Genomic DNA, 26,955 nt, shown 5'->3' with positions numbered 1-26,955 from the left:
CCACAGCTACTGAGGCAGGTGACTCACTGTCTGGCAGTGGGTAAGTGGGACACTCAGATGACCAACTGCTGAGAAATTGACCCCTGAGGCACAATCTTTCCCAACCACTGTCCCCACCTGGGGGATGTTCTGCCTGGCAATGAGGTTTCCTTTGTGACATCTTAGCCTGATTCGGCTCAGCCTCTTTTGGGGACAAGAATGACACCACTCCAGTATTTAAGGCTGACTGGTGTTTCCCTGAAAATAAGACTGGGTTTTATATTAAGGTTTGCTCCAAAAGGCGCATTAGGGCTTATGTTCAGGGGATGCCATCCTGAAAAATCATGGTAGGGCTTATTTTCTAGTTAGGTGTTATTTTCGGGGAAACACGGTAGTTGTCACAGCCAATGAAAACCGTGGGTCTCACCAGCACATGACGGAGCTGATGCAGGCCTCAGAGGATGTGGGGTAATGAGGATGACATGGTTGTAGTGGTCGCTTGTGCCTCGCTGTTCCCTCTCCTGTCCCACACCCAGGAAAGTCACAGTCACGGCCCATGAAGTCAGTGTGGTCAATGCATCCCACACACGAGTGCGGTGTGTCCCGAGACCAGACCGTGGTGTTACTGGCTAGCCCTTGGGCATCCCTTCCCTCCCAGAGATCTCGGAGGCACGTGTCAGAACACGCTGCTCCACCGGCTTCCACTGTGCAGAACCCCTGCCTGTAACACTGGGCATGTAGTGTGAGCAAGGAATAATGAGGCTGTTTGAGGCTCTGAGGCTCTGAGGCTGGGGAGGTTGAAGGACTGAATGTCTGCATTGCCCCAAATCCATAACATTGAAGCTTTACCTCCTGTGTGGCTGTGTTTGGAGATGGGCCTGTAAGGAAGTGATTAGGGGATGAGGTCGTAAGGGTGGGGCCCTGATCCCATAGGATTAGGGTCCTAATAAGAAGACATACCAGAGTTCTCTAGTCTCATCCTCTCCCCCTATGCACAAGAGCGAAGCCACATGAGGACAAAGGGAGGAGGAGGCTATCTGCAAACCAGCAGGATGGCTTTCACAGAAACGGAATGGGCCAGCACCTTGATCTTGGACTTCCAGCCTCCAGACCTGAGAGACAGAAATGGCTGTGGCATTTGTTACGGCAGACCCCACTGACTGACACAGGGGCTCTTTGTTTCAGCAGATAACCTCATCGATCCTGAATGCTATAACAGCAACAGAAGTTCATGTTTCTCAAGCTGACAAGGAAAGTGTGGAGTGAGCCATGTCTCCTGCAAGAGCAGTGCTGCAGGCAGGGCGAACAGCAGGTGCTAAGGCCCCTTGGTGAGAGTGAGGTTCGGGTTTCAAAAAACAAGAAAAGGTGTTTCTGTCTTCTCAGCACAAGCTAGAATTGGTTTTAGGGGGAATTTGGGGCCGGCTCCCCCTCCTCCTTCTCATCTGTGGACGGGTGAAGACCCTCTGCTCTGAAATGCTTGTGGGAGGACACAGCTCCCTCCCCACTCCTTGGTGGGGCTGTCTCCCAACCCAGCTGAGACCCCAAGGCCGTGGCACAGAGGTCCAGCACTGTGAAAGGCCTCCTGCTCTCCAGGGCAATGGCTCTGCCATCCAGGCTGCACCCTCTCCAATTGGGCACATCCTTTCTCTCCCTCCTGTCCTCCTGCCCCTGCAGCTCCCTGGTGGCCATCTGGACACCAATCTCTGCAACTCTCAGCTCTTGGGAGCTACAGCAGAATGGGGCCACCCTCCTTTTGCCACTCCACTCCAATCCTCCTGCGCTCTGGTCCAGCAGCCCAGGGTCAGGCACCTGAGGACAAAACACCTGCCTCCCTTCGCAGACACCGCCAAACCCTCATGGCAGGCTTCTTCTCCCCCAGCCTCCTACCACCTCCTCCCAACGAGGGCTAGTGGGTGTAGAGGGCCAGGTGGGGCTAACTTGCGCTGAGGATGAGGGGAACTCAGAGCCTTTTCTCATCAGTGTTGCTCCTTGGTGGAGTTGCTGAGCCCTCCACCAGTGGTTCCCGAGAGCTATAGGGTGACATCCCCCATCAACTTCTACAGGATCAAGGCAGCAGGGTGGCTGTCCACCCGTTGGCCCCCGCAGCTGAGCCTTCAGGCGGGTGGCTGAAGCGCCTCCCTTGCCACTCTCGGAAAAGCCAGACAAGCAGAGTCTGCGGGGTACCCCACGATGTGAACACCCCATTGCTCTGGTTCAGGGCGGGGTCTGAGCTTGCCTACTTGGAGTCCCTGCTGTGTCTCCCCAGGAGCACGAATGAAAACCAGCAAGCCTAAGTGAGCACCACAGGCACGATCTCTGGCCTCAGGACCCACTCTGGAATCCATTGACAGAACAGCATCCCAGAACAGAAAAGATGTCAGCACCACCCAGCAAACCTTGCTGGCGGCTTCCCAGGGATCACAGGATAGACAGACTGTAGTCTGTATCAGGACATGTTTGTAAGTGATGGAAAACACAACAGATATGGCTTCAGGGGCCAGTGCGGGCTCTTTCAGGACCATCTGCTCTTCATCAGGTTCCCCTCCTCAGGGCCCCAACGTGGCTGCAGCGCCCGCAGGCAGTGACTTCTTGGGGGCCAGAGTCAGCTCTAGTAGTGCAGCTTCAGGGAAGGTCTGGGGACAAACCATATTGAGTATCCTCAATGGCTAGACAGGTCACACCCCAAATCGCAGGAGACTGGAGGTCAGCTTTTAACTGGCCCAGGACAGATGGGGGCTCTGCTGGTGACAGGGAGTGTGGGTCCACTCAGAGGACAGGGCTGTGCAATGAGCCCGAGGTGATCTTAGATGGAGTAAATGTCTGAAGTCACACCTGAGGGGTGTGTATACACAGGTACATTGTATGGGATCTCACCAACTTTCCCCTCAGGGAGGGGGCTAGGGGGCAAGAGACGTGGCACCTTTTCATCTAACTATATTGACAAGTGATGGGTTAGGGGACTGTGATGGCTCTAATGGTGCCTGCCCATGCCTGGTACTCCCTCCAACCCAAAGTGGAGTCCAGCTGCCTCCCATGTTGAGCAGCAGTGACCTGGCATGATTCCCAGGCCCTGGAAGGCAAAGCTCACACTCGAGACTCTCACCACGGAAACCAGCCACTGTGGTGCAAGAAGGCCTAGGCCACTCAAGGTGCCTCCACCCCATGAGGTCTTTGCCAACAGCCAGCAGCAACTCCAAGGTGTGAGACTATGTGACAGCCAGCCAGCCAGCCTTCCATACGACCCAGAGCTAGCCACCATTGGAGGGGCCCCACCAGACCTGCAGCCACTGCGGGAGGGACCCCTGCCTCACTGAGCCCTGGCTGCCCAGAGCCCCTAGTGGTAATAAAAGGGACTGTAGTTTTAGGCCACTTAGCTTGAGATTTTGTTACGCAGGGATTAAAAATCCAGCCAGTGATTTTTACCTTTGTATTTTTCAGGCTTAGAATTGTTTATTTCACACCCCTCACCACAACTTTACAGACAATGATGCAGCACCCACGTGGGTCCCTCCTTACAGGCAGCCCTCCCTGTGGCATCCCCATGATTGCTAAGGTCAGCTGCCCTCTGCTATGCAAAACTAGATGTCCGTAACATGTCCCATCTCTTTAAAAGTGGCTGGCTGGAGGGGGCTGCAGCTGTGTCTGTGAACCTCAGCGGTGGTTTCAAGGAAGCCAATCTATAAAAACTGCTACAGCTGGGCTCCCCGGGGACAGGATACGCTCCATTGAGGTCTCCAGACTCTGGAGTCAGTGTGGTGCCCTGAGGGATCCCTAAACCTGGGTGCTGACTTCATTGACCAATTTTGAGCTGGACACGTGTCGAGATGTAGGTGGCTGGCTGGTGTGGTCAGCCGGGTCCTCCCAGTGTGGAAAGTGACTCTGGCCTGGGCCTCGGTCACCTTGGGACATGGGTCATGGGCTGCGTGGGCATTCCCACAGTGGGCCTGGGGGCAGGCGGGGTGTGCCCTGGGTTCACTGTGTGTACCATCACTTGGGCCCAAGGTGAGTAGGAAGGGGTGCTGGGGGTCCAGAGGTCCTTGTCCACACTGCGGGCCACGCCAGCCAGCTCTCTGGTGCCCTCGCCAAGGTCTCTGCAGGGAGAGAAGGTGTGAGGTGGGGGAAGAGAGAGGACACATTTAACCCCAGCCCTGCCCCCATGCTAGACACCCAGCACCCCAAACCCCAGCCATCAGTGGGCCTGGGGCAGACGGCTGCCCCAAGGTCGGGGAATCCCCAACCATCTCTCCTGCTGGAGCTGTCCAGACCTGAGGAGGCTCCTCACCCGTATGAGGGGAGTGTTCCAAGGAGAGGCCCAGGGTTTGGGGGACCCTGACTCTATCGAGCTGCCTTCCAGGTGGAGGTGGGGAAGGGGCTTTCCTGGGCTGTGTTCAAGACGGGGGCTTATTCAGAGTGTGCACAAACCATGGAGGTCAGGCTGCCTCCCTAGGCCATGACACCCCAAGAATGTCCAGGGGACACCTTTGCTCCTACCAGGCTGTCCTCTGGTGCTCTGGGGAAGGTCACCTACCCACCTACCACATCTCCAGTTCCTTTGTGCCCCACCCTCTCCACCCTCTGCACCACAAACCGACGCATTCTCCACGTTGATCAGAACTTTGCCTGACCCCCTCACCTGGCCCAGCCTGCTCCCCCTTAGTGACCTCTGCTCCCTGAAGGCTGCCTGGCTGCTCCACCTCTAGCCCTCTGCAGGCTGTTCCCTCCCCTTAAAATGCTGTCGCTTCGCTGTCTGTCTCCTTCCCCCAAATTCAGGCTCTTTCATTTTGTTCTCTTCAGGCATCACCTCTTCCAGAAAGCCTTCCTGGATCTGTTCCCATCCACATCTAATTCTCAGAAGAGCTTTAGGAATTAAGAAGTTATGTGTTGGTTTGATGAATAAGTGAATGGAATAATTAATGAATTGGTGAAGAGGAAAGAAAATTTAGTGGGCAAATCTGCGGACTTTGGAGCCAGATAGCCTGAGTTTAAACCCAGCTCCACGCTTAGCAGTTGTGTGTGATTCTGGACAAGTTTCTTAGATGGGTTAAGAACAGTGTCCACCCCTAAGGATAAAACAGGGAATATCTGGAAGAGCTTAGAACAGCGTCTGGCACATTTTGAGTCCTGGGAAACATTTATGAAATAAAAGCAAGGTCAAGGGGCAAAACTGGCCTTACTGATAACAATTTTACCAATAGTTAGTGGGAGAATGGAGACACCTGGACCTTGCCTAGGCCGGTATGTCCAGACGCCCCTGGGCTGCAGTCAGAGTGTCCCTGCCTGGGAGCCAGAGGTCCTGGGGCCTTGGGGGGCCCTGCCTGCAGGAAGCTGTGCAGCCCTTGGTAGGGAGGGGTTCTGACCCCAAGGCTCCCCTAGCCTCATCTCCTACTTCCTACCTTGAGCTGCACTGACTAGAGCTGACTCTCAGAGTGGCCCCTAAACTGGCCTCCTGTCAGGGGCCTCTCATGGCAGCCCCTCACTCCTTAGGGGAGGTGGCCACACAGTTCCCTACATAACTGTGCCAGCCACCAGCAGGAGAGAACAAATCTCTAGGTCTAACAACAGGTGTCTGTGGAGCAGCACAGGACCCCTACAGTCCCCCGAAAGAGCTGCAGCCCATCTCAGCCACTGCGAGCGGCCTGGGGCCTGTCCAGGACACTGTGCTGCCTAGAGAGGCAACAACTCTTCCCCCGCCCATTCCATTGGTGCTCTTTCCAACTGAGACACGGGACAATCTGTCACAGGTCTGTAATGGGGCGGGGGCTGTGGCAGGGTAGGGGAAACCTGCCAAGCAAATCTGTATGACAAGGAAAGGCATGAGCAGGACCACCCCAACATAATAACTAAAACGAAAAGGAAAGTACTTGCAGCCAAATGAGGAATAAGGTTCCTTTCCACACAGTACACAGAGATCCTATTATTTATGAGAGAAACATCAGCAGGCGATTCAGCAAGGCAAACAGAAAGTGACTAAAGGCAGCAATGCAACTGACTGGTACGCAAAGGGATGGAGAACACCCTTCCACACCATTAGTCACAGAACACGATGAACATGACCTGTGTGACACCTGCTAAGTCAATAACGGCACTGTCACTCAGTGGTGTAAAAACGGCTCCACTAACTTATGCTGGGTCCCTAAAGAAAGAATTTGGTAATAAAAATATTCAGACTATTTGGCCTAAACAGTCTGTTCCTAGGACCACTCCAAAATGTCATCTCAAAAAAGAAAAACAGCTCTACGCATCAATGTTTGCCCTAACTTGAGCCCAGTCAGGGAGGGTCTGCCGACACAGGAGCCTCTAGAGCAGGCGTGTCCAAACTTTTTTCAACGGTTTTCACCAAGGCCCATATGCGGTAAAATACACAAACAGCCGGGCCACTCACTCGAGGTCAAGTACGTATTGCCTCACCTGGTTGATTTAAGTAAACTAAATATATTTTTGGAATTTGCTGCGGGCCAATTAACAATAGATTGCGGGCCGCAGTTTGGACACCCCTGATCTAGAGCAAAGCTCTGGGGTCCCTGGGCCACCAGCGCAGCTCAAAGACCTATCACGTCACGTGGAAAGGGTGTGACAGCATTTCTGCCATGGCCATGCGAGGCAGGCCTAACATCTGAAGCTTGAGGGCGGAAGACGGGGATCAATTCCTCCTGCAGGCCAGGCCCAGCATGTCACATGTGGACACAGGACCAAACAGGACTGTGGCAATCCCAAACAGGTGGCTACCTCCTGTGCCTCGGCAGGGAGAAGAGCAGAACTACCAAGAGCGGCCAACAGTCATTGCGCCCTCACCTTTCTCAAGTCACCTCAACAGGGCTGGGGGGTGGGCACTGGAGAGTCCTCACTAGGCAAGTGAGGAAACCGACACAGTAGCAGTTGTCACACAGCTGAGGCAAGCACGTGGCACCCTGGGAAGGCTCCTGCAGGGACAGGCCATCTGCCTGTGCGCTGCAGGCCCGGTTTCTGAGCGTGGCCCTCCACCCTGCTGTTGGAGGGGCAGCCACCCTGGGGCTCAGGCAGAGAAAGCAGTAGATGGGCCAGGACATCTTGTGGGAGAAAGGAGGTGCTCAGAGTGTGAGGGCAAGAACAGGGCACAGCCAGCATGGCGGGGCTCCCACCAGGGAAGGGTTGGAGCCCACAGGAAATTGCATGCAGATGACCTGGAGAAGGACAACCCTGGCGGATGGCTGATGGGGACAAGAGACCGTCACATTATTCTCTCTGCTTCTGTGTACTTGTGAAATTTCCCCCAAATAAAGCTTTAGAAAAGAAAACCGATGAGTTCACAGTGATATGAAAACAACAAAATACGAAGGAAAGAAAAACAGAACTCATGCTCACTCCTCATAGAAAAAAATGACAGAATCACAACAGAATTAAAATCACTATTTTGTAACCCCAAGGGCAAAACCTGATTCCAGAAAAACCATCCATGGATGCTGAGGCCTGGGTCAGAGGTCATGGGCAGCAGAGTCCCCTGGCAGAGTCCCTTCTTCATCTCCTAACTTGGACGTGTCTCCGCCAAGAGACCCCAGTCCACATGCTCGTGGGGCAAACCTGACCCGACCCCTGACCCCGCCTCACCACCACCACCGCAGCACCTGCAACAGAAATGCAGCCCAAGTGCCAATGCCAGACAGTCCAGAACAAGGTCTCTGTAGGCGACCACCAGCCACCAAAGACAAAAAGTCTGTCCCCATTCCAGGAGCCCAGAGACCTGGCAGCTACTGGGTCAGAAGGTGTGAGTGCAAAGCTGGCGAGGATGCTAGGAGATGTTGTATCTGCAGTCCACGTTCAGCCAGGGTTAGATTCATTAGCAGAAAGGGTTGCGTAAGAGAATGTCTGTGTGTGTGTGTGTGTGTGTGTGTGTGTGTGTGTGAGCTGAGAAACAGAGAAAGAGAGAGGGAGACAGGAGGACAGAGCAAGTCCGTGTGGCCCCTGGGGGCCCGGCTGGGTGCTGGTGAAGGCAATGCTCATGTCCAGAAGCTTCACCTTCTCCACAGGTTGGAACAAAGCTGTGGGCGGGGTGGAGGCTCCGGGCGCCAGGGTGGATCTGCGGCCTAGGTGAGCCTGCGCAGCGCAGGACACCAGCGCCCCAGGGCCTGCTTCTCTGGCCTAGTCCTGACCGTCGGGGGGCCCCGCCCTCACCCGCTGCCCCACCACCCCAGGCCCATGCCCACGTGGTGAAGCTGTGGTTGTCGTGCGCCTGGCTGGGCTGGCTCCTGGGGTCACCGCTGTTACTATGACTCAGGCCCTTGAGGCCCAGGTAGGCGGCCTGCACCGTCTCCAAGTCTTCACCTCTGAGCTGGAGCCACAGCTGGGCATTCCTGGGGAGAGACGTGAGGTCGCTGAGTGTGTGGGCATCCAGGCCATCCGCCACCTGCGAGGGCCACACAGCCACTCCTGAGCTCTGCCGCTGGAGGCAGAAGTGGTCTGGGATGATCAGGAAACGCCAGAACACTCTACAAAGCAGGTGGTGGGAAGCTCCAGAGATGGGCCATACTGATGGTGGCACACCACTGTGAATGGAACTAATGCCCCTGAACTGTAGTCTTACTGATGGTTAAAATTGTAACTTTTATGTCATCAACATCTTACCACAATTAAAAAAAATATCCCCTAAAGGACAAATTGCAGTGAAAAGGCAGCCAGTGGCAGGCCAGACTGCCTGCAGGCTGTAGTTAACCATCACCGGTCAGCCCCGCATTTGCGACACAGCAGGGTGCATACCCAGCAGGCAGACTATAGCCCTGACAGACCCCTCTGCTGCCAGCCTGGGCAATGGGCAGCTCTCGGAAGGGGGACGCGGCTCCCATGCTCATGGACACACTTAGGAGGCCCCAAGTGGCTGCGGGTGCTGGCACCCCATGGGCAGAGTCAGGAGTGCTGCTGGCTGCTGAGAGGCCAGGGCTCAAGGCTGCAGGCCCGTGTCTTGGGAGGATACATGCAGGGCCACCACACCTGTCCAGGCGCCGCTGCTCTCTTCTCTTCACGCACTTCAAGAGGCAGCAGGTGAGGAAGGCCATGGACATGAGCAGGATGATGGCGCAGCTGACAATGGAGGCAATGACGGCCACCTTGAAGCCGAAGGTCTCGTGGGCTATCACAGCTGCAAGGGACAAGACCAGCTTGTGTACGTGGCTTACCCAGGCCTAGCAGCAGTCACCCCGCCTGCCCTCAGGGAGCCCCGTTCCTCAAGGGAGGCAGGGAGGCGCTGGCGGCTAAGGGGAAGGTTTGTGCAAACTGCTGTAGGGGTGTAGCTATCACAGAAGACTGCCGCTCAAGGGCGTGTTTGGGCAGGGTTTTGGACGGTGTGTAGGAGTTCACAGTGGCACACTGGGAGAAGCTCTGATAGGGAGTTCAGTGAGCCCCTCTGGCTCTCACCCACTGCTGCCTAGACCCCCAAGGCCAGATGACAGCAGGGAGCCCTTGGTCAGTTTTTGCAATGCCCCGAGTTGGCAAAATTCTTCAGGGGCCTATGTTACTTTCCAGGAAGGCAAAAATCAAGGAAAATGCCCAAATTTGGGGTCACAAGGCTTTCGCCACATATCAGCTGTGACCTTAGCTATGTGCCAAGAACTAGTTCTACCAGGTTCTAAAAGATATCCTGGGAAAATGAGGCCACATGTGAGCAGTGTCCTAATTCGAGCAATGTCGCATACTCTCCCCTGTGGTGGACACTGCTCACATTCCCCAGTCCCATGCCCTAGCAGGATACTGGCCATCCAGACTGAAGACTACATCTCCCAGCCTCCTTTTGCAGCTGCATGTGGTCACATGATCATGTTCTGGCCAGTGGCAGACAAGAGGAAGGGATTTGGGACAACTTCTAAGAGCCCTCATTGTCCTGGCCCTACTCCTGTCACAACTACCTGAAACACAGTTGCCACCAGCCTGGATCACACAGTTGAGGATGTCCAACAGGGCCACAACATGGAAGGGCCTGGGTCACCACTGTTGGGCGCCAAATGAGCCTAGGACTGCCCAATCTGAGGGCTTTGGGCACAACAAAGCTCCACAGCTCCTGTTATTTTGGTTAACTCCTGTTATCTTGAGTTTTGTGTCTTTTGGGATCTAATCCTAGTAGATACCCTACTTCTCAGAGATTTACCTAGCACGTGAGCATTTTAAAGGCTCTGAGAAGTCCTGCAGCCAATTAGCCTGTGCTTTTCCAACCTGTTTTGACCACTAAGTGCTTTTTTTATTGCACAATACACATTAACACACTACACGTGACATCACTTTCAAAAATGCTGTTCTGGGTATTATCGTTTAACACCTTGTAAAACAAATACAACTGCTGTGTTTCTCCAAAAATAAGACCTAGCAGGACAATCAGCTCTAATGCATCTTTTGGAGCAAAAATTAATATAAGACCCGGTATTATATTATTATATTATATTATATTATATTATTATATTAATTATTATATTATTATATGACCGGGTCTTATAGTAAAATAAGACCATGTCTTATATTAATTTTGCTCCAAAAGACGCATTAGAGTTGATTGTCCGGCTAGGTCTTATTTTTGGGAAAACACAGTACAAAACCATTTCCTCCCCCAGACTGGGGCCCCAAACCCAGGTGACTCCTAGCCCTCAGTGTCCCCAGCTCTAGAATTCTTGGCATATGGAGTGAGTATCCTATTAAGGTTTGGCCACGTGCATGCATAAAAGAATGAATGACTGTAGAATAGGTAAGTGCCAGCTCAGACAGCACTAATAACCCCTTGGAGGTGACGGGCCAAGTCAATGGCAGACCTAGGATTTGGAGACCCTGCTAGGACTTGAGTCCGCTTTGTGGACGTGGAAGCTCCAGGAGCACCAGCACGGGGAGCAGGACCCTACACGGAGGCCCAGCCGTGACTTGGCGTCCACTGTGCCTCTGTGGACCTCCACGCTGTCCGTGTGACAGAATCAGGCCCCTCCCACCAGGGCAGTTCAGGGGAAGCAGGCCTCACACTTGCACACAGGGGTCCCTGAAGACCACTCGGCGAAACTCTCCTTCCAGGCACAGGTCAGGAGGCCGGATCCCACCATCTGGTGGCCTGTGGGGCAGTGGAATACGATGACTGTTCCCACAGAAGTGCCATCACCACGAAGGACTTGGAGGGTACCTCTTGGAGGTGGCTGCACTTGGGTGCAGTTGCCTAGGGAGAAAGAGAACAGCATGAGGACCCCACCTTGGAGGGCAGGGTCTGGACAGCTGCTGCACCAATGGCCATGTGATCTGGGTCACCCAGCCACCCAGACCACCAGGAGTGGCAGCCACAGAGCCAGTGGCCTGGGGACAAATGCAGAGCTGATCCCTGCATTACGCGAACTCTCAATGTTCCAAAGACCACAGTGTTGGAAAAAAACACGCTGGCATATTACTCAGCAATTAAAAAAATGATATCTTGCCATTTGAGACAATATAGATGGCCCAGAGAGTATTATACTAAGTGAAATAAGTCAGACAGAGAAAGACAAATACCATATGATGTCACTTATATATGGAATCTAAAAGAACACAACAAATTAATAAACAAAAGAGAAACAGACCCATAAACACAGAGAACAAGTTGATGGTGGCCAAATGGGAGGGGGATGGGTGAATATTTCTTAAAAGAAAAAAATTGAATAAATAAATAAATAAATAAATGTAACTCAAACCTATAAATCAATAAAAGGTAGGTTTTATAGTTATGGGGGGAAAATGCTGTGCAAAGCTTGGCATGCAGAAGAGAAAAAAAGAAACACATATCAGACAACAAGAAAAACAAATACATGGTGATTATCCAAGCACAGCTCCAAAGGCAGAACCAAGAAAAAAAAAAAGGAGAGAGATATCAACAGATGTGATTACACGAAAAGTAAAAAGCAAAAACTTTGTTATTCTCTAATAGTTGAAAAACAAACAAACTTAAATGAAAAAATGAGATACAAACAGCCAACACACATGAAAAAAGCATGCCCTCACAGTAACTAAAGAAATGCTTATTCAAATAAATGTTAATCTTTCACTCTTTAAAATTGGCAAAAGGTGGGGAAAAAAAGAAAAAAAGATCATGTGCAAAGTTAGCAAGGACCTGGGAACTACTTCTCTGGGAGTGTTGGTAGGTGCACACCCAAATCTTCTGGATGGAGTTTGGTAAAACGTATTAAAAGCCTTATGTTATAGGAGGTTTGACAAATTAAGTTCGCAAACTCATCCTAGAAAAAGTGCTCCATACCTCATTGCTGAATATCACTACGGTCACCTTCAAAGTACTCCCCTTGGGAAGTTATGCACCAACACCTAGTCCACACTCCAAAGCAATTTTGGAGCTCTTCTTCTGGAATGGCCATCAGAGCTGTCGTTGTTTACCCTTGATGTCCTGAATGTCATCAGAATGTCTTCCTTTCAATATTTTCTTTATTTTGGGGGAAAGAAAGAAGCACTGGGAGCCAGATCAGGTGAGCAGGGAGGGTGTTCCATTACAGTTATCTGTTTACTGGCTAAAAACTCCCTCAGAGACAGTGCCAGGTGAGCTGGTGCATTGTCGTGATGCAAGAGCCGTGAATTGTTGGTGAAAAGTTCAGGTCGTTTTCATCTAACTTTTTCACGCAGCCTTTTCAGCACTTCCAAATAGTAAACTTGGTTAACTGTCCAGTTGGTACAAATTCATAATGAATAATCCCTCTGATATCAAAAAAGGTTAGCAACATTGTTTTGACTCTTGATTTGGACTGATGGAATATTTTTGGTCGTGGAGAATTGACTGACTTCCATTCTGCACTTTGACGCTTTGTTTCAGGGTCGTATTGGCACACCCATGTTTCATCACCAGTGATAACACGGCCCAAAACATCATCTTGCCTCTCCAAAAGGTCTTGGCAAACTTTAATTCTCCTTTGCCTTTGTTCAATGGCAAGCTCCTTAGGGAACATTTTTGCACACACCTTTCTCATGCCAAAATTTTCAGTTCAGATTTTCCTAACTGTTTCTCTATCGATATTTCCTTGGTCTGCTATGCTTCTCAGTCAGTGGATAGTTTTGACACACAATTCGAGAAATTTTTGCACTGTTTTCATCAGTTCTGCTTATTACTGGCTGCCCTGACCCGTCTTCATCAGTGACACATTCTCTCCCCTCAGAAAAACGTTTAATCCATTTGTGCACTGCCATTTTCTTCATGGCATTATCCCCATAGACTTGGACTAACATGTCCCTGATTTCACTCTTCTACTCTTCTACTCTGACCAAGTTTAACAAGAAATTTAATATTTGTTCATTGCTCTAATTCAAGCTCAGACATTCTCGCGATAGCACATAAAAACACACAACAACAATAATGAACGCCACTCAGCAAGACTCTGCTACACATCTACACGAATACAGCTGTGAGACACTGATACATCAAGGTTATGAAACCTTACTGAGCTGTTTGTACAGTGCTGCCAATATATGTGCATGATGGCATGTTCGCGAAGTTAATTGTCAGACCTAGTACAAGCATCTGAGGTTTTAGTCAAGGGAAATAATTACTAATCTGCTGCCAGGATTTCTACACCAGGATGTTTGCCTCAGAGCACATAGAAAAATGAGAAGTGGAAACCACCTATGTCTCCAGCTGTGGGGATGGGTGCAGTAAATCGAGGTACATCCTGATAACTAATGTCAGCAAGGCAGTTCTAAAATGTTACAACGTCCTACTATAAGGACAAAGAGAGACAATCCAGATGAAGTGGCAATTGCAAGCATTTGTATAAAATAATAGCAATGACAACTGGCATTATGCAGAGCCTGCTGTGCATTGGGCACTGTTCCACATGCTTTATGCACATTAACTCATGGGTCTGCATAGCCCCTTCTGAGGGAGAACCATCATCCTCCCCACTTGACAGGTGAACAGACTGAGTCACAGAACAGTTAGGTCACTTCCTGAGGTCATACTGGTTGTATGCTGAAGGGTAGAAATTCAGAACAAGGCAAGGTAGCTACAGCCTACCTTCTCAGCACACACACCCACAGACATGTGCACATTTACAAACACACCGACACATGGGCACACACACCATGTACCCTTTCTGTTTGGTTTCCCCCGCGTGACACAATGTGGGAGGCATTGTGCTACGTATATGTGCCCTATTTGCTTCTGTTTCCTTGCTGATGCAAATGAACTGTTTCTCGTGTTGGAGAATTCAGAATGAAGCTGCTATGGATGGTCCCCAGCATGCCTCCCCAGCCCATGTGTAGGAAAGGCCCTTCTTCCTGCTTTTCCGGAATGCTCTGAATTGGAGCACTGGCTGTACTGCTGGTGCATGAAGACAGAGCGTTCAGTCTCGGAGAACAGACAGGGGGTGTGCGGCCTGTCTGGCCTGTGCTAGTGGACACACTCAGTGGGAGGTGCCCTGTGGGGGCCCGGCAGCCACCATCCTCAGCAGACAGCGGCCAAGGCCAGAGCAACGGGGAGGAGGGGAGTGGAGGAGCCCGATACTGCACACCAGCAGAGCTGACCCTTTACCTGTCCTCCAGACAGGACCCCTGCGAGGCATGCTGGGCACGGGTGGCCTCCTGCCCACTTGGCTGGCCCGCCACAACCCAGCCAAGCTCCTGTGCTCCCAAGGTCCTTGGCCTTCCCCACTTTAACTCTGATGTTAGTCTCCTCCTTTATTTCAGTCCCAAATCTTAGGACTTACCTGGACTCTTTATGAATCCACAACCAACAAGCCTGCTTTCAAAATATACACCCAGGACATGTTAGTGGCTGGAGTATCCTCCAAAATCCAGGTCCACCTAGAAGCAGCCATGGGGGGCTCTATTGTGGAATGCATAGCACCCCGTTTCGCACAGGTGTAGGGACAGGGCACACCCAGAACTGCCCGGAGCAGTGGCTGTCACTCTGGATGGCTGCACATGAGCATTCACATACCCCATGGCAGCGCTTCCCAGGCTGGCAGACACCAGCCCCAAGCGTAAGGAAGCCAAGCCACTGCTGGCCTGGCCCCGTGGCCCTGCCCCATTTAGGGTGAGCGTGTTAACGGGGCAGCAGCAGAGCCAGGCTCAGCCTCGGCCACGCATTCTGCCATCGGGGAGGCACAGGCTGCTGAAGCCCCTCACAGCGGGTAGTAAAGAGGGGCCAGCCTTCGGCTGTGCTTTGCCAAGCTGCATTTAGTCCACACCCTAGCTCTGCCCCACCAAGAAACTGTGGGGGGGGGCCCTCACCAGGCTGCAAAGTGGGGCAGAGTGTGAGCCTGGGGGGCCCTTGTGTGTGGCTGACTTCGGGATCAGCACAACCACACTGGATACCTCACGGGGGCTTTGCTGTGTTACAGCCTTGTGAGGAAGGCGGCCACCTCCTTCTTACACATGGGGACACTGAGGCACTCACGGCTGGATGATGCGCTGAGAGTCACCAGCAGGAAGGCGGTGTGGAGGAAGCTGCATGTCCCAGTGCACCTGTGGCCGGGGGTCTGGCCCTCCCTCTGCAGCTGTCTGCCTGTCATCAGCATCACTTCACGGCAGCCATGCACATCTGACAGAATGTTCTGGTCAAGAAGCACCCATACTCCCGACCTCGTGCAGCACTCAAAACCATCGTGGAGGGCGTCAGGGAAGAAATCACTATTAGCCTCATTTCGACACGAGGAGACAAGCACCGAGAGGCGGCTGACACGCCTAGTGCCCAAGTCAGAGGGGAGCAGCCACAAGTGGATGCAGCACTTAAGATTCCTAATATGACAGCGGACAAGGTGTGGCTTTAGGGGCGCTGCTGCCCACTACAGGTGTGTGGGTACTCGCAACATACGTGTAAATAGCACTCACGTATTAAGATATGACAACAGAAAAAAGGTTAAGAAAGACAAATGGCCCAAAAACCAGGGGGCAAGGCAACTAGTTAAGAAAATTAAGTAAAGGGTATCCATATCACAAAGGAAGAAGCAAACCTCTTTCAGATGACCGAAAATCCCCAGGAGCCTCCTAAAAATCTATGGGAATTAGTAAACCAGTCCAGCAAGGTTGCAGGTAACAAGGTCAACACCTGCAAACCCACGCCACTTCAGAACAAACTGAAAAGGAAACTAAGAAAACAAAGGCATCAAGAAAATACATTGCTTAGGAATAGATTTAAAAAGGAAGTATGAGACAAACTCTGAAAATGACAAAGAATTGTAGAGAGATGTTAAAGATCTACTAAATGGAAATGGCCCGTGGCCAGGAGTCAGTGGACAGTGCGCTGCTGGACTGCTGTCCTCTGCAGAAATGGACAAACTGCTCCTCAAGATCCACGAGGAGGCCCTGTGCGCCCATGTCCCACCCAGCCCCAGGCGGGCGTGCTGCCTGCGCGGCTGCTTTCGGTGAGGTTTCGGCACTTGGTCCCTCCGTTGGGCCCACATCCCTCCTACTGACCAGAGCAGTCGCCACGGCACAGGTTCTCAAGGGCAGGCATGGTGACAGACTTCCCGGGATGTGCTGGGTGGGCTGACACAGAACTCGTGGCGAGGCTGTGCAAGGGCCTGGGCACCCATGAAGAGAGCCTCCTGACTGCTGACAGCCTGAAGTAATGCTCTAGGAAACTGCTGCAGCTTTACAACGCCATTTGGCAGGGACCTTCTAGGTGACCTCAAATCGGAACTAACTGGAGAATTTGAAAAAGTGATCGTGGCTGTGATGAAACCGTTACCGGGAATGACATTTGTACCTTGATTCTTGTCTTCTTGGAGGAAAGAATTCAGTCAAGAGACAGTCTGTGCAGCACAGAACAGCCAGAAGTTTATTAGTAAAAGCAAGTACACTCTGAGACATGGAGCGGGCTGACCCAAGAGAGGGACACAGGCTCTCCTTACATCTGTGAGGATTTTGATCTCTGTGGGTAGAACTGTCTCCCCCTCTTCCTCTGTTATCTTCCTCTCTCTCTGCTGAGGTGTCTCATCCTCACTTCTTGTTTCCAAGGTTGTTTCTCATGGTGTAAGCGTGCACCCGTTAATTTCCCATGATTTATTTGAGAAGCTCATTAAAATTGTCCTGAGAAGCTGAGTGTATATTCTGATGAGCAGAATGGTTTCTCTCCCTCTTGGCGTTTTTCCTTCTTCTATATCCTGTTGAGCAAGCCAGGTGTTTGTGCCCCAACTGAGAGCAGCTTTCCGGGGCCCCCCACCCTGGCTAGCTCCCTCCTCTACTCATTTCTACCTTCCTACCTACCCTATCAAAACTTCTTGGCATTGTGACCCCTGTGAACTGAAGCATGCTCTTAAGGGAGCTGGGATAAATGAAAAAGTACTAACGGAAACGATTGTTTCTCAGACCCCTGAAGTACTGACAGCCATAAAGCTAGTTTATGTAGAAGAATGTGGCTGCAGCCTGGGAGGCGACATGGTGGGGGCCACCGGGGTGCCACCAGGGCATGTGGGTGCTTCTCCTCAGGCTAACAGGGGCCCTGATGCTGGCATTGAGGAGGCACAGGTAGAACAAGATGCTCAGGCTTTCTTTCAGGCTGCAGAACTGAATGGGGGACCACGAAGAGAAGTTTATCCCCATCTGTGCAACACGAGTGTGTCTTGTGTGAGGAAGGTGTTTGACAAACACATGACTGTGCCAGGATTTCAAACCGAGGAAACCAGTGACCAAGAGACTTCTGGTAATTCGGAGCAACTGCTCCTTGCTGTTGTGACATCTACTCGAGGCATGCCTGCCTACCTTGCAGGAAAGGCCTACAGTGCTATAAAGGGAGCTGGACAGACGGTTTCCAGGAGTGACACTGACCTGTTTAATATTAGGAGGGAGTTCAGGAAGAACGTGCCACCCCTCTTTATTCCATGATTAAGGGGGGACAGCCGGGGATTCTAAGCAAGCCCTCCTGCTCTTCTGTGGAGATGACCGAGGTGCCACCTGGCGGCCACCCTGCCCGTGCCTGCCACAGCCACCACCACCTCCTTCAGCACAGCTCGCGGCACACAGTGTGTACGTCAGTGCTTCACACTGCCCGGTTCACACCAGTATGTAGCCACCAAAACACACGTGTTGCAGAAGAAAACAGCGGTGCTTTTTTCAGGGCTTCAATGAAGATCTTTCTCTCTACCCTTGCAATCCTGGAGTGTACTTATGCCACTAAGACTAAAGTCTGGGTCGTTTATATTTTCCTTTAAGAGGTCAGACCGCTTTTAGCCTTTTTAAAGTGATAACTGTATTACCTTAATTGGAACCTTAGCCTTGAAATTATGAACTCCTCGAAGTGTTAGTAATTAAGTTTGCCACTAAATTTAACCAGAAAAACTATGGTGGTTGCATCCAAAAGATTAATGAAAAATAAACATTTCCTTTCCCCCCAAAAAAATTTATAAGGAAATGCAAAAGACCTAGAATAGTCAAAACAAAAACAATCTTGAAAAAGAAGAACAAAGTTGGAAGACTCACACTTCCCTTTTTCAAAACTTACCACAAAGCTATGGGGATCAAAACAGATTGGTCCTGACATAGAGACAGACATAGGGCCAATGGAACAGCGTCGACAGTCAGAAATTAACTTTACTTACAGTTACTTGATCTTTGACAAGGGTGCCAAGACAATTCAATGGGAAAGGAATCAATTTTGAACAATTGGTGATAGGACAACAATATTTACATGCAAAAGAATAAGTTGGACCTCTCTTTACAGATACAAAAATTAACTGAAAATGAACCAAAGATATAAATATAAAAGCTAAAATTATTTAAACTCTTAGAAGAAAGCATAGGGATAAATCTTTCTGACCTTGGATTAGGCAATGGTTTCTTAGACATGAAACAGCCAAAAAACAAAAGAAAAAAACCCTGAACTTCATCAAAGTTAAAAACATTGGCACTTCAAAGAACACAATCAAGAAAGTAAAAAGGTTTACAGAACAAGAGAAAATATTTGCAAATCATGTATCTGATAAGGGACTTGTATCTAGAATATATAAATTATTACAACTGAACTATAAAAACGCAAATAACCCAACTTAAAAATGGGCAACAGAGCTGAATGAATAGACATTTCTCTAAAGATTTACTGATGGCCACCAACCCACATATGAAGAGAAGCTCAGCATCACCGGCTGCAGGGTAATAAGTGCAAATCAAACCCACAGGGAGGCCTTCTTCACCCCCATCCAGCGGGCTATACTTGAAAAAGACAGGTGCACTCAGGGCGTGCAGAGACCAGAGGCCTCACACCTGCAGGTGCTTTGATGATCTCCCCGACAGTTACACGGAGCATTCTCACAGGACATAGCAATGCCCCTAAATAACCAAGGGAAATGAAAACACACATCCACACAAAAATTTGTATACAAATGCTCACAGCAGCATGATTCATAACAGCCAAGAAGCAGAAACAACCCAAATGTCCATCAATTGATGAATGGATAGATAAGATGTGGTCCGTCCAAGCAATGGAATGTTATTTGGACACAAAAATGAAGCCCTGACACACACTACATGGAGGAACCTTCAAAACATTATGCTCAGTGCATGTGCCAATCACAAAAGACCATGTACTATTTGATCCCATTCATATGACACGTCCAGAACAGGCATATCCATAGACACAGAAAGTGGATTAGATGTAGCTGGGAGGAGGGGAATGGTAGTTGCTAAGGGGTGCAGGGCTTCTTTCTGGGGTGATGAAAATACCCTAAAGTTGATAGTGGTGATGGCTGCACAGATCCATGGATGTACTAAAAGCCATTGAGTTGTACAATTGAGTTAAATATACACTGAGTTAAATGTACAGTTTAAATGGGTGAATCACACAGTACATGAATTATACCTCCATAAAGCAATCAGAAAAATTCAGGGGAAATATTTGTCAAAGAAATGCAAATTTGAAACCTAAAATACTGTTTTGGGTCTCTTAGCTTGGTCAAGATAAAAAAAGACAGAGCTCACCAGGTTGGTGAGGGTTGCAGGGAGGAGCACACCCCCCTGGGGAACGGGGTGGGGCAGGCCTGAGAGGCTGTCTGGCCCTATAGCAGGGGGCTGAGCTGGGAGCCCGAGGAGACTGGTGCCCCCATATAGACATTTCCTAGAACCCCACAGTTACCCTTGCAGGCCTTGGGTCACCCAGAGCTCGGCGGTACAGTAGATGCCAACTCTGAGTACAGAGTCTGGGTTCTCAACTAAGTAAGCTGCATGCTCTGTTTCCAGAGGCGCCGGAGCAGAAACGGATCCCTACGAGGGTGGGTGGGTGGGTGTCCTAACAGAGGAGAGCCAATCTGCACCTCCCCAGGAAGAACCTCCTTTCTTCTCCAGCATCTGTGGACCTGCACATGTGCTGGGAGGTGGACATGGGGTATTGAAACTGCGTAGACACAGCAGGACAGCCACAGGCTGGCCACACGGCCCTTACCCCAGGATTGCCAGGCAGCCAGTACTTCCTAATCCTCAATTTAGAGCTGTGACTTCTCCATTTTTCCGGAGCTAAGCTCCTTCTTTCTTTCTCCTCAGTCCCATGTGGCCCTCAGGGAAGGGAGACCCCGTGGAGGAGAGGGTGAGCAAGAGTGAGAGCTCTGGGGGCGCTGGCAGCTGTCTGCCCAGGACACACACCAGCACCTAATGAATGACAGGAGGAAGGTCTAGTGACATGTTGGGGTAGGATCGAGTTGGGGGGCATGGTTACAGAAATGTGGGGACCAGACCCTGAGCACCCCTGCTGTATGCCACTAACCACGGGTAAGCCCACGCCCGCCAGGGCCCAGTCCAGACCCGCCTACTTCTGGTGAGCTTGTGCCACTCACACTTAGAGCCCCTTCTACCCAAGTCACACAGGAGCAGAGGCTCCAGGAAGCACCCCAGCTCTGCAGCCACACATACCTGCTGGTGACCCTGTCACTGTGCCGCTATGGACCTGTGACCCACCTGGAAATGCTGCAGTGGGCAAGGTGGGACAGGGACTGACCAAGATGACATGCAGCCCCAGCCAGGAAACCACCACTGAAAGTGCCTGCAGTATCCAAGATAGTGGGGAGTGCTGTGGTCCAGATGGCACCACAGGGGGTTTCACCACCCACGGGGTCATACATCTGCAAGGACAGAACTAACACCTTCCCAAGATGTTCTGAAGCCTCACAAAGATGGGAGGGTAAGGGCTGATGTGGAAAAGGCACAAAGAATTTCACTGGGCCACAGCCCAGTGAAAGGCAACTCCCTGACTATGACACTGTGGGGCTGGGGCACAGTCCATCCCAGAGACCCAGAAGTGCAGGGGGTTTCCAGGGTGGTCCCATTCTCCCTCCTCTGCCCTTCTACCAGAGCCAAGGAGACCCTCCTGCTCCTAACAGAGGTGTGCTGTTTGAACAGGTCTTCCCTCAAAAAGGAAAATGGAAGGTCTAATGAAATGACCTTTGTAAGGAAGGGTGTGGGGAGAGAGGAACTCTTGCTTAGGGCCACTCTAGTGAGTGTGACCTCCTGGAACTTTCTCCCACCTGGAAGACCGGAAGTCAACCGATGCTTAGAACGCCCCCGCCCCCTCTCTGCCCATCTGACCCTGCTCCACCACTTTCTGGCCCCAGGTCCTGGACCCGGCCCTCACTTTGCTCAGACTCAATTTCCCCACCTGCAAAATGGGTGACCGCCCCCTCTCGGGTCATGGGAGGAGTGAGACCACCTCATGGAGATCATAGAGCTCAGGAACGCTCCCCACGAGGGGCTTAAGGACATGTCCCAACCTCCCAGTCCACAGTATCTGGGAGACCTCCACCTGGCCCCCCAAGCCATGACGGGGTCTCCTGCATCTCTCCCTGGGCCTAAAAGGCCAGCAAGAACTCCCCAAAGCAGAGCCCATTTTCTAAATGAGGAAACTCAGGCCCACAGACCTGCCCAAGGCCTCATGTGCACCCTGGCAGCGCCTCCATCAGAACTTTCCATAAGACTGGTGATCCACATCAGGGTGGGTAAGGAGGTGGCTGTCACACGGGGTGGCATGCGGGGTCTCTGGTCCCACTCCCCACATAAGAACGCAGGACATGGTGAGGCCAAAAACGAACACCCATGGAGCCATAGGTAGGGGAGTCACACCTCTATATTCTTGCTGGCGGCTGGGTTGGAGACACAGGAAGCAGGAGCCACACTGTCTGCAACCTGCCATCCTAACTGCAATCCGCTCTTGCTAGCTCAGCCACCACTTTCTTTCTAGCCCCCATTTTCTGCTAGCGTAGCCACAGCAGTTATATTAGTGGCCAATGGCTCACTGGTTACAGTTGACAGCCAACTAGCCACAGCTGATGGCCATCCAATCACAGTTGATGGCCATTTACTACCTGAGCCAGCACCTTTCCACGTGAGGCCAAGAGCCTGGAAACTGCACTCCTGGCTCTGTCCCCACAGTGGTATAGTGCCAGGGGCCTATGGGGGCTTCAGCCACATCTACCCCGGCTCCCTGGAGATCCCTCACTGTCCCCCCCCCCCAGCCTGGAGACCCTTGGCCCCCTAGACACCCTTTGCTGGCTCCAAATAGCCCCTCCCCACACTTGGTGCCTAAGAAGCAAACCACACCTTCTCCCTCTCTTTCTGAAAACCCTCACAGATACCCAGCTGTCCCAGGACAATCTTCCCAGCCCCGCCACCCACCCCGTCCTTTCCCCCTCCAGCCTGGGCATGGCCCGGCCCATCCATCTGCAGACCCGCACAACAGGGCACTGGGTGCTGCATTTCCCCAGCTATTCCTGGGCTGGACCAATGCACTCCTCAACATTGGGTATATTTTTCCTTAGCACCCTTTATGACCCCTCTTTTTCACTATGTGCAAATAAATCTCAAACGAGAGGAAACAGAAAAAACGAAGGAAATAGATTTGGATGTAAACAAGAGACGAAACAAAAACAACCCTTATGGGCTCACTGGACAGTGAAGAGGGCAGACCTGCCCACCGGGGCCACCCTGGCATGCCCAACTCCCTATTTCACTCCCAAGCCCCCCCAGCCAGGCTTGCCAGCGGGAGTGAGAACAAGTCTTGCTTGTTAATCTTTTATCTGAAAACCTGGACCAGGGCCTGTTCCTCCCGTCCTCCTTCCCAGAGCCCACACAGCTCCCAAACCTTGATTTCATTAGCTGGGGGCCAAGAAAATAAGTTACCTTTTACACTGGCCATCGTTAGGGAGAGGCAGGCCTCTGGCCAGCCCACGCAGGGACGGCCCGGTCCCTGTGTGATCAGAGTTACTTCCTCCTTCTGAGTCCATTTTCCCAAATGGAAAGAAGAAGCCTTAGGAAGAATTTCTCAGACAGCTTGAAAGGGTGACATGTGCACACACAAGTGGTCTATAGAGTGGAACCTCCAAGACCCCTGCAGTGGGGACAGCCACATGCAGGAAGCCCACAGCTCTGGTTGTGTGTCCTCAGGCAAGACTCTTGCCCTCACTGAGCCCATCTCCTCTCCCCATGGAGGGCAGGCACGAGCTCAGAGCCACTGCCCGCCTGGACTTTGGCCACAGCCCAGACCCAAGTCTCCCAGGCACTCCCCTAATGATAGGTCAGCTCATACCCATGGATAACGTTCTCCTCCAAAACAGAACCAGACTGATTCCAAGCCAGGAAGAGTGTACCTGCAAATCTCTCAGGGGAGAACAGAGGCTCCAGCAGCTGCTGTCAGCCAGCAGGTCTGCCTGTACCTTGGCAGGAGGCCAGAGCCAGCCTCTGGGGCACATAGGCTTCAATTGGTTTCCACTGCTCCCTCTGGGCCTTGGTGTCTCCTCTGTGAAATGGGCCCAGGATGGCTGTGTGGCAGGGCTGCGGGAGTGAAGCTGAGAGGATGCCCAAAGCATGCCCTCACCATCCGGTGGTCCTTCTGCTGGCCTTTTCTGAGCCCTTGCCCCGCAGTCATTCCAGGGTACATGGTTTGTGTGTGTAGGGAGTCACCCCTGGCCGTTGAAACCCCAATTCCTCCTCCCAACCAGCCACATTCCAGGACAATGTCTGCAATCAGGGAGCTGCCGTGGGAACAGGACCAGAGGCCTGCAAGGAGTAGAAGGGGGCCTCCATGGTGGGCTGGGCACCTAGCTTCTCCCAGTCAGCCATTCACCAAACACTTAAAATCTTGATCTGAGCCAGCCGCCCCTGACATGCTCGTCACCAGCCACGCATGGGAGATGAGAGAAGGACACAGACCTCAGGAGGCTGGGTCCATCTGGCTGGACTTTCAGGAAGAGCAGAATAATGTACCCATTTTACAGACTACAGGAAAAGCACACACCCTGTTGCTACATTTTGGACAGAGCCAAACTGTGTCCAAAAGACCTCCACACCCATCCCTTGTAAGGGTGAAATTTGGTAGATCAATAATGTAATTAAACTTAGCTAGTCTGCAGTTTGATCCATCCTGATATTCAGCTGTTTCCTCTTTGTGTCTCCTCCCACTGATTAAATGAAGAACTCTGTTCCCTTTTTCAAGGCTACTCTACCTTGTTAATTAATAAACATCCTAACTTGAAAAGAGCAGCTTCTTTTATCCTCAGGACCTAAGATCACAACTCCCTAACAGTTTTTCTCAGATGGCTACAGACAATGAGATTTAAGACAACAACTGAGACAGACCTGAGGCCTCAGAAGACCCCAGCAGACAACTTCTCAACTATTAGCTCTGAGGCCTGCTTTCCTTTGTTCTTTCCCATTTACCTGCCTATAAAACCTTCTGGACAGGAGTCCATCATCCTGCCATCCTCCCAGAATACCGACATTCTGAATAAAGCTGCTTTTCTTTCTATCAATATTGTCTCTTGATTTTTAACTTTAGCAAGAGGTAGGCAGGTGGACCTTAGCACGGTATCACCTTCACAGCTCCACAAGGAGAGGTGGGCGCCCGTTTCACAATCCTAGAGACTGGGGCCACAGGGCAAGAGAGCAAATAGTGGAGTCTGGGGGAGCAGTTACCCCAGAGCAGAATAACCATAGCCAGCGGGGTGGCTCTACTGGGCGTGTCCAACAGCCTGGGGGCAGGTAGACAGTGCCCACCACGAAGCACACGTGGAAACTGAGGCATAGAGTCAAAGACACACCCCAGGTCAAAGGGGGGATTCCAACCTCAAATTTCAGGGAAGGGCTCATGGGCTGGAATCCCAGGGTTCACTAGTGGAAGGAGGCTGAGTTCCAGGGGTCAGAGGCCGGGGCTAGGTGGGGCAGGCCAGAGGGCAGGGATGGGACTCTGAGCCCCTCTTTCCTCCAGGAGAGTTCTTTTGTGGGCAAATATGTCACAGCCCCTCCCCCCGTCCTTGGCTGACCTTGGGCAAGTCCCTCCACCTACCTCCCCAGCATGCGGGCAGTTGCAGCAGTCACAGACTGTCCTTACACGCACCGGGGGCAAGGCATCCAGTTCAAGACTGGGCATCATGCTGTCCTGAGGTGTCAAACAAAATAAACGCACCTACCAGGTGGAGCAGGTCTCAGCTCCCACCGCGAGACTTAACTCCTTGGGCCTCAGTTTCTCCGTTTGAGAAGAAGCCAGCCCCCAAGTGCATCCAGATGGCAGGCAACGTTGTTTTCATCAGGACTGGCGCATTAAAACCACCCCCACCCGCGGGGGTGGGGGCCTGGACCAGTCCACCCACCTCTGCCCCAGGCCCAGCTTCCACGTGTGCCTGGCCTGGGGCACAGGTGCCGAGACCCTCACGCCTAAGTGTCCACTCAAGTGAGCCTGCAGGACATCTAGAGTACCAGGTCTGAGTTTGCTTCTGTTTTTAAAAGGATTAGATTTTAGGTGCATTCGTGGAACGAAGTCGGCGTAGGAAGTGGGGCTTCAGACGCGTTTTCTACACCAGAGCCAAGACACAGAGGTGAACTCGCTTCAAAACACTACGGAAATCAGACGAAAGGTAAAACAGCCAGCCCTCCCCTCCTTCCGGAGGTTTCCGGCGCCCCAACCCGAGGCCCGGCGGCCGCGGGGCTCGGGGCAGCCGCTCCTCCCTCTCGGGTCCGTTTCCCCGGCAGCGCCGAGGGCCGGGGGCGCTGGCCCAGCACCGGAGCCCCTCCCTGCGGGACGCGGCCAGTCCGGTTTCCCCGCGGTCGCCGACTCCCCCGCCGCCAAGGGCGCGCACCTGGGCGGCCAGCCCTGCATCAGGCCGCTCCCCGCCGGGCTCGGCTTCCCAGGGGCGCCCGTCGGGCGGAGGGACCGCGGAGGCTCGCCCTCGGGCGCTCTCCTGCTGTGCGCCCCCCGCCCCCCCGGCCCCCCCCCCCGCCCCCGGGCGGCCCGTCCCCAGGCATCGCCCCCCCCCCGCCCCCGGGCGGCCCGTCCCCAGGCAGCCCCCCGCCCCCCCCCCGCCCCCGGGCGGCCCGTCCCCAGGCAGCGCCCACCCCCCCGCCCCCGGGCGGCCCGTCCCCAGGCAGCGCCCCCCCCCGCCCCCGGGCGGCCCGTCCCCAGGCAGCGCCCCCCCCCCGTCCCCGGGCGGCCCGCCCTGGTAAGAGGGCAGAGCCCCGCTCGCAGCCCCGGCTCCCACCTGTGCTGCTCCCCGGGGCGGCTGTGGCGCCCCCCGAGCGGCCCCCGGGCCCCCTGCCGCGGCGGGTCGTGGCCGCCCGGCTCATCACTGCTCGCTCCACGGCGCTCGGCGGGGCGGCCCCGACAGCTGCCGGCCGGCGGGCACCCTGGGCACGCCCCCCCGGAGGACCACCCTCCCCGGGAGCCTGGGGGCGGGGCCAGCCTCGCCCGAGCCCTCATCCCGGGCAGAAGTCTCGCTCCAGGGCCTCCGCCTCTCCGACAAGCCCGCTCTCCCCAGCCCAGGTATCCTTGGTGAGCAGTGCAGGCGGACTCCATCGGTGCCACGTGGGCCAGGCCCTCCGACGTGGTGTACATATTGTAGGTATTCGCTGATGGACCCGGCGTAAGGGAGGCAGGACTCAGACACTCGGAGTCTCGCAAAGGGCCCCCGCGCACACACCCGTGGACCCTGGCCCCTCCCCTCCTGCACGGCTCTCTCTGCCGAGGCCCTCCCCTTCCTCTCCCTGACCCCAACCAGCCCAAGCACAGCACCGGCCCAAGACACCACCGAGGGGGATCTCAAGCCGCAG

The 26,955-nt window shown here is 52.9% G+C and overlaps 1 protein-coding gene and 1 pseudogene across 4 annotated transcripts; one reads left to right on the top strand and one right to left on the bottom strand.

Moving 5' to 3' along the window:
- Positions 1–3,400: 3,400 nt before the first annotated feature.
- Positions 3,401–26,488, bottom strand: SUSD3 (sushi domain containing 3). 3 transcript variants are annotated; one of them, XM_081066203.1, is made up of 5 exons: positions 26,388–26,488; positions 10,943–11,131; positions 8,941–9,088; positions 8,160–8,306; positions 3,401–4,070 (listed from the first exon to the last, which is right to left on the bottom strand). In XM_081066203.1, exons 1-5 carry the CDS (start codon positions 26,470–26,472, stop codon positions 3,875–3,877), a joined length of 765 nt encoding a protein of 254 aa, XP_080922329.1. In that variant the 5' UTR covers positions 26,473–26,488; the 3' UTR covers positions 3,401–3,874. The 3 variants fall into 3 exon arrangements, with proteins under 3 accessions (XP_080922329.1, XP_080922328.1, XP_080922330.1); XM_081066202.1 differs by lacking the exon at positions 26,388–26,488 and adding an exon at positions 15,338–16,959; XM_081066204.1 differs by lacking the exon at positions 26,388–26,488 and adding an exon at positions 23,038–24,941 and having other exon boundaries at positions 3,415–4,070.
- Positions 16,210–17,950, top strand: LOC308504685 (annexin A5-like; annotated as a pseudogene). Its single transcript has 3 exons — positions 16,210–16,304; positions 16,533–16,625; positions 17,160–17,950. The product of its transcript is annotated as an annexin A5-like (transcript).
- Positions 26,489–26,955: the final 467 nt, after the last annotated feature.

The sequence above is a fragment of the Rhinolophus hipposideros genome, assembly GCF_964194185.1.
Source record: "Rhinolophus hipposideros genome assembly, chromosome: 11".
NCBI classification, from domain to species: Eukaryota; Metazoa; Chordata; class Mammalia; order Chiroptera; family Rhinolophidae; genus Rhinolophus; species Rhinolophus hipposideros.
This window is presented reverse-complemented; position numbering and strand designations above follow the sequence as displayed.